Source organism: Erythranthe guttata, chromosome 14 (assembly GCF_056151865.1).
Source record: "Erythranthe guttata isolate IM_541 chromosome 14, IM_541, whole genome shotgun sequence".
Classification (NCBI taxonomy): domain Eukaryota; kingdom Viridiplantae; phylum Streptophyta; class Magnoliopsida; order Lamiales; family Phrymaceae; genus Erythranthe; species Erythranthe guttata.
Genome location: NC_142546.1, coordinates 15,664,997 through 15,679,263, shown reverse-complemented (window position 1 = coordinate 15,679,263; position 14,267 = coordinate 15,664,997). Strand labels below are relative to the sequence as shown.

The window sequence follows — 14,267 nt, the reverse complement described above, 5'->3', positions numbered from 1 at the left end:
TTTTTTTTTTTGTTTTGATTTTGCAATTGCAGCTTAATGAAGGCCATTGATCCTTTCCTTGAAGGTGGCAAATTTTTTTTTGAAGTTACATCTGCTTTGTTCAACAGATGTATATATTAATGTACATTTTATACATTACTATAGTAACATGTAGTTACATATGCGTATATTTGTATATTTTCGATTTGTATTTTATTGGTTCTGAGGTGATATATAATAAAAATATTGAAATTTGTAAATTTTTGTTGGGGTTTTATGAATTTATTTTGTATAAGCCAGTATTCGTGTGTGTATACAATTGATCGACTAAAAATATGGGGAAAAAACAGACGGACATAACTACGAATTACTATAGGTACTATAGTTACATATAGTTATTTTTAGTACAGTAAACATATTGTTTTGAAAATTAAAAAAGAAAATAAAAAAAAAATTAAAAAATTAAAAAAAAATAAAAAAAAAAATATATATATATATATATATATATATATATATATATATATATATATATATATATATATATATATATATATATATATATATATATATATATAACAAACAAGTTTATTATATAAAAAAAAATAATAATAATAATAAATAAATCAGCGAAAATGATAAATGCAGGTATAGAAATGCTGAATGCAGTTTGACCGAGAATTGCATATATATATATATATATATATATATATATATGGGGTTATTTTACATACCCCCCTAGCCACCAAATAAACTAGGGATAAACGCAAGCCAAATCATCCTTTGACATATCCCCCTGGAGAAGCGAAAGTACTATACTACCCTTATATGCAATTCTCGGCCAAACTGCATTCAGCATTTCTCTACCTGCATTTATCATTTTCGCTGATTTATTTATTATTATTTTCCTTTTTTTTTTTTTTTTATAAACCTGTTTGTTATATATATATATATATATATATATATATATATATATATATATATATATATATATATATATATATATATATATATATATATATATATATATATATATATATATATATTTTTTTTTTTTTTTTTTTTAATTTTCAAAACAATATGTTTACAGTACTGAAAATAACTACATGTAACTATATAGTACCTATAGTAATTCATTGTTATGTTCGTTTTTTTCCCCATGTTTTTAGTCGATCAATTGTATACACATACGAATACTGACTTATACAAAATAAATTCATAAAACCCCAACAAAAATTTACAAATTTCAATATTTTTATTATAAATACCATCATAACCAATAAAATACAAATCGAAAATACACAAATATATACATATGTAACTACATGTTACTATAGTAATGTATTGTAATGTACAATAATGTATACAGTCTGTTGAACAAATCAGATGTAACATCAAAAAAAAAAAAATTGACACCTTCATGGAAATGATCAATGGCCTTCATTAAGCTGCAATTGCAAAATCAAAACAAAAAGAAATTACTTTAGTGCAAATCAACAAAATTTGAAGAAAAACATCAAAACCCTCAAAAATCAACAAACACTAAGAGATCGAGAGATAGAGAGAGAGGTTATTGCTGGGAAATGCTACATATTTTAAATTAAACAGACAGTGACTCCTCACCCCCTCTCCTCCTACCAAAACCCTAGACGCCGCTAATAACCACTCACGGTTCCGCGCGCCCACAAATGCAAAAAAATATAGAAATAAATCTGAAAATATAAAAATAAACGAAATTACCATCAAAATATAGATCCAACGAGAGGAATCCAACGGTGGGTGACCCGTCAAATTTCGACGGGAGGAACACAAAATAAAGCTCCGGCAAGACCATCGTCCTCGAATGAAAAAAAAATTGCAGAAACAGATCAACGCTCGAAACTGAATGAAATCACCACCAAAAGAAAGAGATCGACGAGAGGAATCCAACGGTATTTAAACCATCGAATTCCGACCACCGGAGAGAGAGTTATGGCTCCGGGAAGCAATTTCGCCGGTGGGAGGTTTGTGGAGGCGGGATTTTGAATCTGGAAGAAGAAGAGAGAGACCGTGAGTGACTAGGGTTTAAAACTGATTTTAGAAGGGTATTATAGGAACTTCAAGGTAGCCCAGGGGGGTATGTCAAAATACTTTCGAAATGATGGGGGTTTCCCCTAGAGTGTAATCCACTTGGTAATTAGTTCTATATAATTTGAAAATGAGGGGGTCTACAAAATAATTCCTATATATATATGCCGTGTGGGGCCGTTACGGGAACTTGCAATGACATTGGTCGGCAATTTAATATAAAATATTTGTTTCCGAATTTATTCATGCATCTGAAAATAGGGTACATTACGATCATTCCAAGAAACAATGTCAAATTACGAAAAAAACCCTCATGCTTTGATAATTATAACCGACTCTCAAACTATTAATCTTCTTAGACGTTCACCATTGCGTTGTCAAATTTACGAAATTTTTCTAGATTATATTTTCTAGTTTGTACCTGTTTTACCTCATTCGAGCTCCATATTTTGAAACAACATGATCATAAAATGTGTCTCTTGACTTGTAAATAACATATTATGGTACATCATAAACTAAACAAGAACGAACTAGAGAATATTCCACGAAATATAGAAGATATTGTTGAGTTTGACCCTATAAGGTGGACGTTTATGAAGATTCATAGTTGATGGGGGTTGGTTGTAATTACCCAAACATAATGAATTTATTCGTAATTTAACCTTACCTCAGGGATAACCGTAATTTACCAGAAAAATTTAACATCAACTGTTCTCTAGGATAGCGGACACAACTTCTCATACATTGTTGAATGCAATTGGGCGTCTTACTTAGTCTATTAAATGCGACACCCGATAAAAAGTGTCGGTAATTTTGTGCTATAGATTCATACAAATAATCATCCACTAAAAGACTTGAATTTACTAAAAAAAAAAAAAAAAAAAACATTTACGAGGAGAGTTTACTGTGTATTCTTGGTGTGCGTGTGTAGGCTTGTAAAATATTTTTGATCTTGATAATAAAACGTCATTATTGTTGTTTCCATGAATATAGGACCACACTGATTCGAACCACGTTATATCTGCGTGTTCATCGTTTGTGATTTACTGTTTATTGAACAAAATATATGAACTGCTTAAATCGAATTCACAACAATTTATATCACATGATTTATAACTCATAATCAATGTTACATACTATGAAAATGATATGCCAGGGCATAAACAAGACCTAAATTAAAAAAAAAAAAAAAAAAAAAAAAAGGAAGATACACACAAAAAATGTAGCAAAAATAACTCTATATATTGATGTAATTAATTATAGTAAATAGTATACATAATTTCTACGATTTATTATACGATCGATGTAGACGATCGACGACTCCTAAGAAACCGCCAAGGACCTGTTCCTGTTCCCATCCTGCAAATATAAATTCAGTAATTGTTTTCCTTAAATCAAATGAATACTTACTATGAATTTTCTGTTATTACACAATACCAATTTGGCATAATATATTAATTAATAAATAATAATAATAATAATAATAATAATAATAATAATAATAATAATAATAATAATAATAATAATAATAATAATAATAATAATAATAATAATAATAATAATAATAATAATAATAATAATAATAATAATAATAATAATAATAATAATAATAATAATAATAATAATAATAATAATAATAATAATAATAATAATAATAATAAAATGCTTTATTGGTTTTCTTGGTTATGCAGTAAAAAAAAAAAATAATAATAATTAAAAAAAATAATAATTACCTCCAGATTCCAGCAAATGTTCTCAAGAACATGTAAATGGTTAAGGCAAACCATATTCCAACAAAACCTTTAATTTTAAACAGAACAAATAATGATCCAATGCTTGCTATTGAGACAACAACCTGGGAATAAATAAATTAGTACGTCTTTTAATTAAGCAAATAACATTAAATTTTCTATTAAATAAAAAAAAATACATGTATAAGAATTATTAAAGATAATTACCATAGAGTAAGCAGAGTATGCAAAATCGGATGCTCCGAAATTGACACCGTCGAAAACAAACGCTAGTGAATTTATAGGCTGTGTAGCTGCGACAAACTGAATCGTAGATAACATAAAACGAAAAAAAATAATCAGAACCAATTAAAATGTTGCTAATGATTTTGATTTAATTTATGCAAATTAATTAATAACTAAGAATATATATATATATATATATATATATATATATATATATATATATATATATATATATATATATACGTACCGGAATGCCTATGGCGATCATACGAATGACATTTTTGTCCTTGGAAAATATCCCCGATCCGAATTCAAGCCCGAGTCCAACGAAAAGAGCAAGGCCTAATCCCAGTACAAATCCCATCTGCAAATTTTTTTTTTTTTTTTTCAATTTTACAAAGTCGATCCTTTTATTTATTTGTTTATCTTTTCGTTTCGGATGATCAAAAGTTACCTGCAGTACTCGTACTGCAGCAGCCGTTGCTTTGCGATAGTCTTTCTCAGCAAATGCACAAGCAAGAATTGCCTGCAAAGAAAAATAATGCAAGATTATATATACTAATATTAATATTTTCAAGAAACAATTATATGTAAATTTTTTTTCGGAAAAAAAATAATAATTATCGTATGAATTAAGAACATATTTAATTAATTAAATTAAATAATTACACCTGTCCAGCAACTGCTAAGCCATCGGCGAGAAGCGATGACGTCATCCAAACCTGTAAGCAGACCTGAAAAGCAGCCATGGATGTAGCACCGAGCCTAGCGGCTAACGAGGCTGCTAACGTCACACAGATTGTTACTGCTATAACTCTTGCTAGTAAAAGAAAACCTGCATTTATTAATATGAATTTTTAATTTTTCCGGAAAAAAAAAAAAAAAAAAAAAAAAACGAATGACGACGTATCGAAAAATCTAGTTATAAATAAGTATACTTGCCATTTTTGAGGAATTTACTGAACTGTAAATCATTGATGCTTGGAGGCATTAGGTCAATTTGTTTCATTAATTTGCACAATAGAATCAGGGAGATTAGGTACCTAATTAATCAACAAAAATCCCAAAGATGATTAAAAAATCTAAGGAAATTACATCAATATATGTAAATATTTATTTAAAAATATTTATTTATTTATTTATTTTTGTCTAAGATTATATATATTTAGTGAAATGCTTACTGTGAGAGAACATGAGAAATGGCTGCACCACTAACTCCGAGTCGACATGCGAATATGAGAATCGGATCCAAAATTATGTTTGTTAAATCTCCTGCAACTGTTTTTATAAATTTAAAAAAAAAATCTAGTTAGCAATTTAATTAAGGTTTTTGTTTATTGACTCTCAGAAATGATAATTTTTTTGAAAAATAAATAAAAACATGAGTTACTTTAGAATATATATATATATATATATATATATATATATATATATATATATATATTTGGAAAAAACTCGAAAAAAACGTGCGATAATTTTCATTACCAGTGGCATAAAGAGGAGTTTTAGTATCCTTAAAACCTCGAAAAACACCTTGCATGGCTAACGAGAGAAGAACAGCTGGCGCCCCGAGTGATCGTATTATTAGATATTTCAATGCCGGTGCTAGCATTCGGGATCCCTATATATATATTTACAAATCATCTAACAGAAAAAAGTATATATAATTTTAAAGCATGCAAAACTAATATTTATATGAACAAGAAATGAAAAAGAACCAAAAGATCGGTCGATCGATACGTACAGATTTTACGCCCATAACACTTAGCAAAGGTTTAGCGAGAAATATAAGGATTAGGGTTTGAACGAGTCCAAGAACTCCCCCGAGAATCAGTGCAGTAGATGCCGAAGGAATATGCCTCCGCTCGTTTTTCTTCGTTTTCCCCTTATTCGTGCTGACTATCGGAGCTTCGTCAACACATTTGCAACTAGTCATTTTCAATTCTTCTGCGCGAAAATATAATAGGTTTCAATAAAAATAAAAAATGGATCTCATATAATGTATGTATGTATGTATGTATGTATGTAAGTATATGTACCATCATTAGGGGCTTCATCTAATTTAGCTTCATCCGTTGCTAAATTCATCGAGCCCTTGTCTAAGTTTTCGATCATGGAAGTTTCATCGAGTATGGCGGCTTTCGGAATTTCTTTGCCAGCTTTATTACACGGTTTCGCCACGTCATCTTCTTCGTCTTCTTGCTGTTGTAATTTCTCACTCATTCTTTTAAGAGTTTCTTCCTCAGCAACAAATGAAGTAGTTATACTAACAAGAGGGAATATTGTCACTTTTGATGCTTGGTTGAAAATCGCAATCGAAACTCCGACAGCTGCCATTTCCACCGCACCTGCAAATTATTACATGAAATTTATATAAATTAGCAGCCTTTTTTAACAATATAATGAAAAGAAAAAAAAAATAAATAGAAGAAAAAACAATTATATATATATATATATACCTAAATGACCGATAAATGCAGTATCGATTAAAGATGCGACGGGATCGGCAGCTAATGCCAGTGCTGCCGGAAATGCAATGCGTAATATTTCCATCCCAAGTTCATCTCTTTTGAAAACAGACCTAAAAAGAAAAAGAAAAATACAGAAATATATTATTATTCAATAATATAATTTATATATACAGTAATACAGATCATCAGTGGCAAAAAGTAAAAAATAAATAAATAGTAATAATAAGATTAAAAAGAGATGAATTAGAGCTTGCATGAAAATGTAGCTAGCTAGCAACTTTAATTTAATTAATTAGGACATAAAATAATAATAATAATAATAATAATAATAATAATAATAATAATAATAATAATAATAATAATAATAATAATAATAATAATAATAATAATAATAATAATAATAATAATAATAATAATAATAATAATAATAATTAATTTACCTAAGATCTTTGAAGAAAACAAATATAGGTATCCTCATGAAATTTCCGCCTGTCGGCCCGGAAATCGTCTCCGCAGAATCGTCAGCCGCCGCCATTGATTTTGATTATTGATGATGCAGATCGAAAAGAAAAATGTCGAAACGCGGTGTATCTTAATTCGGGCTGTTCCAAATAGTTACAATTACACTGTTAATTATGTATATTCATGTACAAACTAACCTTAAGAATATCAATGCAAGATAACACGAATGTGTAGTAAAGAAGAATCGAATTATACCGCGGTTACTTATAGTAGAAGAGTCAATAAGCTCGAAAAATTTAAGACGATGAATCGAGTATATATATAGTAGATCGATCGTCCGTGACATTTATAATATATATAAGCTAAGTTCTTACAACCCCTTTATTGGGACATGTTTGTTTAATAAATAATGTTTCTGCAGCATAGTATAAACCTTCCTCAGTTGATCAACAAAGTATTCCCAACAAAAATTACCTGTCCATAACCCCAAAAAAAATAATTACGAATGAAATAAAGCGAAAAAAAAATACGCAACCACAAACTTCGGAAATTTATAACTTCTTGTATGTATAGTATATATTAAATAAATGGTGTAATTCTTTTCTTCACAATAATACAAATGAGCGAGAAAAAAAAAAATTTAAATATGTCGGGAAAAGAATGCGAAAGAAACCTCCCCCGGTTCGTCCTCCCTCGAAGAACCCGAATGTATTGTGTACATGCATAATTATTTTGTTATCTTTACGAGAGAGAGAGAGAGAGAGAGAGAGAGAGAGAGAGAGAGAGAGAGAGAGAGAGAGAGAGAGAGAGAGAGAGAGAGAGAGAGAGAGAGAGAGAGAGAGAGAGAGAGAGAGAGAGAGAGAGAGAGAGAGAGAGAGAGAGAGAGAGAGAGAGAGAGAGAGAGAGAGAGAGAGAGAGAGAGAGAGAGAGAGAGAGAGAGAGAGAGAGAGAGAGAGAGAGAGAGAGAGAGAGAGAGAGAGAGAGAGAGAGAGAGAGAGAGAGAGAGAGAGAGAGAGAGAGAGAGAGAGAGAGAGAGAGAGAGAGAGAGAGAGAGAGAGAGAGAGAGAGAGAGAGAGAGAGAGAGAGAGAGAGAGAGAGAGAGAGAGAGAGAGAGAGAGAGAGAGAGAGAGAGAGAGAGAGAGAGAGAGAGAGAGAGAGAGAGAGAGAGAGAGAGAGAGAGAGAGAGAGAGAGAGAGATAGAGAGAGAGAGAGAGAGAGAGAGAGAGAGAGAGAGAGAGAGAGAGAGAGAGAGAGAGAGAGAGAGAGAGAGAGAGAGAGAGAGAGAGAGAGAGAGAGAGAGAGAGAGAGAGAGAGAGAGAGAGAGAGAGAGAGAGAGAGAGAGAGAGAGAGAGAGAGAGAGAGAGAGAGAGAGAGAGAGAGAGAGAGAGAGAGAGAGAGAGAGAGAGAGAGAGAGAGAGAGAGAGAGAGAGAGAGAGAGAGAGAGAGAGAGAGAGAGAGAGAGAGAGAGAGAGAGAGAGAGAGAGAGAGAGAGAGAGAGAGAGAGAGAGAGAGAGAGAGAGAGAGAGAGAGAGAGAGAGAGAGAGAGAGAGAGAGAGAGAGAGAGAGAGAGAGAGAGAGAGAGAGAGAGAGAGAGAGAGAGAGAGAGAGAGAGAGAGAGAGAGAGAGAGAGAGAGAGAGAGAGAGAGAGAGAGAGAGAGAGAGAGCGGGAGAGAGGGAGAGAGAGAGAGAGTTTTGTCAATGTCTGGAAAGGGTTTGTCCCAAGTACAAAGATTCCTGCTAGTCCCTCCCCAGATAACTCCCAAAAAACTAATAAAAAAATGTATCTTTGATTTTAATTATTGAATAATCAGTACAATAACAAGCTTATTAGAGAAACAATAATGTACGTAAATCGGTAGAATTGACGACAAATGGCGAGTCCCGAAAAATCGTACGTAAAATTATGATCATAATTATATAATTGAATGATGAAATTACCTTCACTTGTTAATCCTAGTCCAGATAAGCACACTTTGATCCGTACTATTACGTAAAATGATCGTAAATTTAATGTCGAAAACGATAACTAATTTTCAAGAGCTTCGATTTTTTACATGATAAAAGTTGGCTTAAACTACTGCTTAAGTTGATTATCAAAATGATCATGCATTTTTGTGTCATTATGATTACATTCTACCTAAATAATTAAGTATCTGAATAAATACAAGTAGACCATTTTTATCAAAAATTTTAAAAAATGTGTGTTGTTTTAGCACAACACACCACGAGTTTTTGGGGCTTTAGCTATAAATTAAATATTAAATAAATAAATATAGTATAATAATTAAACTTTCAATAAAATTGTTGAAAATGGTCGGAAATATTCTCACCGACTTTTGACTTTGTGAGCTCAGAAATCTCATCAATGTAAGACCACTTTCCTCAGTTATACCTTCGAAAACAATTTATTTATTCTGCAAAAAGGAAGAAAATTTAAATATATAATAATCATATTGTATTAAAAAAAAAAAGTAATACCATAGTATAAATAATTAGTTGTGAAAATTAAATTACTAAAATAGCATTAATATTTCTACCAATAGATTATACAAATCCCAACAAAAAGCATATATTAAACAAAATGCTTAAATTAATCAAATCATCCGTGTATGTAAGAGAGGGATTTAGAAAACAAATTGCAAAACTTAAAAAAGAAAAAAAAATATATATATCAAAGTCTTTTAATGAATATCATCAAATCTTTAAAAACTAAAAACAATTAAATTCTCTAATAATAATTTGAGCCACATACATGATTAGCTCCCTCTCATTTTCTGACCAAGTCTAACTTAGTGACCCAGTAATCGAGTTGACTAGACACGCATTCCGAGCCTGTGGAGCCATATGAACTGAAATTTTTAATTGAATTTTCGACTCCAAGAAAATCGTAAACGTCTTCGTCGAACGTCGAGCTTATACTCTTGAGGTCAGTGAGAGTCATATGTTCGAGTTGTCGATTTCTCGATACACAAAAACCGACAGCCCTTCCGACAATATCATGGGAAGTTCTGAAAGGTATTCCCTATACACACAGAGTTACGATATCACCATTAGCAACAAGTTCAACAATATCAATGGCTAAAATTTCATGCAATTAATAATAAGATTCCCTCATAACATAGCTAAATGGCGTAATTTTGGGGTTCGAATTGAATATTTTGTGTCTATTTATAGAATTCAAAGAAAAAAAAAGGGGGTCAGCGCAAGATAGTGTTTTTTCCATTTCCGTGTATGTCAATGAAGTAGTTCTAGACTTTCAGTTTTACTCGTTCGATCTTCTTTATGATGACAAGTGATCGTAAGAAATTTTCATGTCCTATTGGCAGAAAGAGTTCTAACTTCTAATTAAGGAGATACAAACTAGAATTAATGAAAGTCGAATGTTGTGCTGTCTACAACGGGATGTGAACATACCTTTTTGACAAGGTAATCCGCAAGTGTCGTTGCATCAAGATGACCAGCTGGCAGAGCATTACGAATTCTCTCCTGATTGAATGTGATGTTCTCTGCAAATTCTGCAGACACTTCAAGCATTCCCATTATTGCTTTCGCACTGTCAAATGCAGGTTCTTTGTCTTCCTGTTCAAGAATGACAAAACGACTACACATTATTATAATAAAATAAAATTAGAAAAAAAGAAAACGGGATTAAGAGCTACTATGTTAAACCTGTAAATCACGGTTGTATGCTTGAGGAAGTCCCTTGCACAATACAAGAAGCGAAACCAAGTCACCTACAACTCTGGCGGATTTGCCTCGGACAAGTTCCATTGGGTCGGGGTTCTTTTTCTGAGGCATTATACTGCTTCCAGTTGAAACAGAGTCACTTGGTGTGAGAAAGCCAAATTCTTCTGATGCCCATAATACCCATTCCTCGCCGAGACGAGAGAGATGGATGGCTGTGATGGAATTAGCAGCAAGGAATTCCATCACAAAATCTCGATCTGAAACTGCATCAATGCTGTTTCATATAAATGTCACCAATAAATCGAGGGAACAGAAAGGAATTTAAAGGAACTACAAAAGAAATTGTCAACGGAATCTGATAGCATCAGCAATTAATAAAAGTCAAATACAAACCAAGCAAGATTATGGTCATATGCACATGAAACAACATGAGGTCCACAAATGGTGCTAATTTTGGGTAGAAATCAAACGGATCAGATCGGGATAACGCTTTTGGGGAAAATCCATTTTTATATGGGTTAAAATCTAATAACAATTCCGTTCCAAAAGATGAGAAAAAATTGAAATTGGAAACTGAAATGAAAAAATATCGGATCGGAATTGGGGGGGGGGGGGGGGGGGGGGGGGTGGTGAATTCGGAATTTCCATTTTTCAGTCACCTTTAATATAACAGACATAATAATATTTTTTTGAAATTATTTTTTTGGAATTTTCAAATTTTAAAATTGGATCGAAAAGGTTGGAATCAATGTGTGGTCCAAAATCCAAATCCATTCCAAAAAAAAAAATGGAAATCGGAACTTTCAGATACAGAATGAAAATTATTATTCTAAATTCAGAAATATTGAGGTCGGATAGGCGGAATTCGGAAATTGCGATCCAATTTCAATCCCAGTGCTAATGAACAATGATAATTGCATTCAGAAAATGCCAAGTGAAAAAGGACACCGAAAAATCGAGAGATGCATGTAAGAAAACTTTAGCTTTTCATGGACAAAAAATATACACTTACCTGTTTCTCATAGGTGCAGTGAATCCTAGAGCCTCGGAAGTCATAAACCTATCAATGGGCAGGCCAGTGCCAGCTAATGCGCAGGCACCAAGGGGGCAGAAATTCATTCTCGCACGACAGTCCAGCAAACGGCTTGCATCACGCTCGAGCTAAAACATTTTATTGAACCAGTTAGTGTTTATGAAGTTGATCATAAAAATACAAAATATGAATAAACAATCTTGGGAGTAAATATGCTAGAACCAAAATAATTACTAGTGTCTAAAATATCGAGAAGCAAGAGCACAAATTAGAAGAAAACATGTGAGCATCCCTTCACACACAGGCTAAATTTAGCAGTTTGAATCAACTATGACACCAAAAAAAAAAAATTATATACTGTTGGAATCGACTAACCTGCTCAACATATGCTAAAAGAAGATGAGCCAGAAGAACAGGCTGTGCCCTTTGCAAATGCGTATACCCTGGAACTATCAGACCCTCGTTCTTCAAAGCAAGATTCACCATTGCAGCCTGAAGAATGCACAAAACACGTGTCCAAGTCAAAGTTAGTCAACACCGAAAATGCAATTTGTGCGTTAACATGTACGAATTTAATCAATCATTCAATCAAACAACAATCAAATAAAAAACACTACCTGAAGATGCTTAATACGTAAAACAATAGCATCAATGGCGTCCCTACACCAGAGTCGAAAATCGGTGCAAACTTGATCGTTTCTACTCCGAGCAGTGTGGAGCTTTTTCGCAGGCTCGCCGACCAAATCAGTAAGCGCAGCTTCAATGTTCATGTGTACGTCCTCTCTATCAGTCCTCCATTCGAACTCTCCTCTCTCTATCTGCTTCTTAATCGCATCCAGGCCGTCCAAAATCTTGTCCCTATCATCGTCCGTGATCAAACCCTACAATGCCCAAACCCTCAATTAAAGTGTACGAAAGGAAAAAATAAAAAAGAAATCAATTTAAATTGGAGAAATGAATCGGTAGATTAATGGAGATAGATACCTGGTGAGCGAGCATGGAAGCGTGGGCGCGGCTGCCCATGATGTCATGCTTGTAGAGAGCTTTGTCGAACGATATCGACTCAGTGAATTTCTCGACTGAGTCAGTGACGCTCTCCTCGAACCGCCCGCCCCAGAGCTTCGCTTCCTTGGTGTTCATCTGCACGGCGGCGACTGAAAATGAGCGGCGGTGAGATGCCGGCGACGGAATCGGGCACCTAACGGTGGGGGCGGAGAAGGGTTTCGACAGTGAGGAAAACATTCTGGCGAGTGGAGTAACAGTGGTGACTCCATTATTGTAATTGCTAGGGCAAATTAGCAGAGCTCAAACGGGTCGGGTTTCAAAATGGGTCTAAATGGTCCAATTGGGTTACCGATTGGTTCATTTATGCTATTACAGTAGAACCTTCATAAATTAATACTCCATAAATTAATAATTTCGATTAAATAATAGATTCTTCCAGTCCTGACTCGGTGAAAACGTATTAAATTATTAACTCGATAATTTAATAATTCGCTGAATTAATACAATTTCTCTGGTCTCGACTGTATTAATTTATACAGGTTTAACTGTAATTATTAATTATTAATAATTATTTACATTTTTGGTTTTGTATATTCATTTGAGAAAGTTATTTTTTATTAATTGTTTGATTTAAAAATTTATATTTTATTAATGTTAAATATTTAATTTTATTTCGTATCAAAATATTTTTATATTTTATCATATAAGTAGATCATATTAACAAAAATTGTGTTTATTTATTTATACCCGTGTTCTAAATATTGGTTGTGGCGGCCGATATATAAACCTTTGCGATATTTGTGAGGCGGTTTTGAAAATCGATTTTTTGATGGTAAGGCAGTCCGAGGCGGTTTGTGGCGGATCAAACCGATATATCGGGTCAAACTTCGAGCGATATATCGAAAAAATATTTTTTTTCTAACTTTTTTATTTATTTTTTATTACAAGGAAAATATGGTGTTTATCTTTATTTTTATTTTTATTTTCAATTCCAACCCATTATCTCTTTCAATCAAACCCAAACTCACCGGTCCCGTAAGAAGTACTTGGCATAAAAAAAAAAACATTTAGAACGATGAGGAGATAATTAAGTTCTAAATGTTAAACTTTTGTAATGTGATTAGATTATATAAACGATGAGGAGAGAATCAAGTTCAATTTTTTTTATACGTTTTAAGTATAAATAAATAATATTTAGAAATATATTTCATTAAATCTAACAACCGATTTATTTTCGATATATCTCCGATTAATCACCGCCGCACCGATTTATCGTGTGGCGGTCCCTAACCGCCTCAGACCCGATAACCGATATTTAGAACCTTGATTTATACTAATCAAATTTAATTAACAAATAAAGTTCAAGTTTTGCACAAGGATATAACAGGGAAACAATATTATTCAGACATTACCGATATTCAGTTATCGAATGAACTTAATTATTCAACATTAATTCATCATTCAGATGCAACTGTTAGCCATTCAAATATTTATTCGATATTTATTACTTAATTCTATCGAACGATGCCTAAACGAAGCTATAATAGCACACGAGTGCTCCTTTTGACACATGCATGAGTCAAAATAAAA

At 32.5% G+C, this 14,267-nt stretch overlaps 2 protein-coding genes across 3 annotated transcripts; both read right to left on the bottom strand.

Annotated features, from left to right (window-relative positions):
* Positions 1 to 3,218: 3,218 nt before the first annotated feature.
* Positions 3,219 to 9,369, bottom strand: LOC105967295 (protein DETOXIFICATION 43). Its single transcript, XM_088813124.1, has 15 exons — positions 9,283 to 9,369; positions 7,208 to 7,426; positions 6,931 to 7,092; positions 6,479 to 6,600; positions 6,059 to 6,367; positions 5,764 to 5,963; positions 5,505 to 5,640; positions 5,201 to 5,297; positions 4,962 to 5,062; positions 4,691 to 4,854; positions 4,474 to 4,545; positions 4,267 to 4,383; positions 4,002 to 4,097; positions 3,777 to 3,898; positions 3,219 to 3,402 (listed from the first exon to the last, which is right to left on the bottom strand). The coding sequence occupies exons 3-15, from the start codon at positions 7,023 to 7,025 to the stop codon at positions 3,336 to 3,338; spliced, it is 1,698 nt and encodes a 565-aa protein (XP_088669250.1). The 5' UTR covers positions 7,026 to 7,092; positions 7,208 to 7,426; positions 9,283 to 9,369; the 3' UTR covers positions 3,219 to 3,335.
* LOC105967306 (L-Aspartase-like family protein) lies at positions 9,017 to 13,009 on the bottom strand. 2 transcript variants are annotated; one of them, XM_088813126.1, is made up of 8 exons: positions 12,657 to 13,009; positions 12,290 to 12,553; positions 12,048 to 12,164; positions 11,652 to 11,800; positions 10,622 to 10,913; positions 10,367 to 10,531; positions 9,705 to 9,974; positions 9,017 to 9,366 (listed from the first exon to the last, which is right to left on the bottom strand). In XM_088813126.1, exons 1-7 carry the CDS (start codon positions 12,912 to 12,914, stop codon positions 9,720 to 9,722), a joined length of 1,500 nt encoding a protein of 499 aa, XP_088669252.1. In that variant the 5' UTR covers positions 12,915 to 13,009; the 3' UTR covers positions 9,017 to 9,366; positions 9,705 to 9,719. The 2 variants fall into 2 exon arrangements, with proteins under 2 accessions (XP_088669252.1, XP_088669251.1); XM_088813125.1 differs by lacking the exon at positions 9,017 to 9,366 and having other exon boundaries at positions 9,523 to 9,974.
* Between the last annotated feature and the right edge of the window lie 1,258 nt (positions 13,010 to 14,267).

Excerpts from the sequence above, each read along its gene's own strand:
- LOC105967295 (XM_088813124.1), bottom strand. The coding sequence starts at position 7,025 with ATGGCGGCGGCTGACGATTCTGCGGAGACGATTTCCGGGCCGACAGGC. Across the intron at positions 5,298-5,504 it reads AACTCCTCTTTATGCCACTG|TTGCAGGAGATTTAACAAAC; the intron begins GTAATGAAAATT and ends TTATAAAAACAG. Across the intron at positions 4,855-4,961 it reads CAGTAAATTCCTCAAAAATG|GTTTTCTTTTACTAGCAAGA; the intron begins GCAAGTATACTT and ends TAATAAATGCAG.
- LOC105967306 (XM_088813126.1), bottom strand. The coding sequence starts at position 12,914 with ATGTTTTCCTCACTGTCGAAACCCTTCTCCGCCCCCACCGTTAGGTGC. Across the intron at positions 12,165-12,289 it reads TACGTATTAAGCATCTTCAG|GCTGCAATGGTGAATCTTGC; the intron begins GTAGTGTTTTTT and ends TGCATTCTTCAG. Across the intron at positions 9,975-10,366 it reads CGGATTACCTTGTCAAAAAG|GGAATACCTTTCAGAACTTC; the intron begins GTATGTTCACAT and ends CTGTGTGTATAG.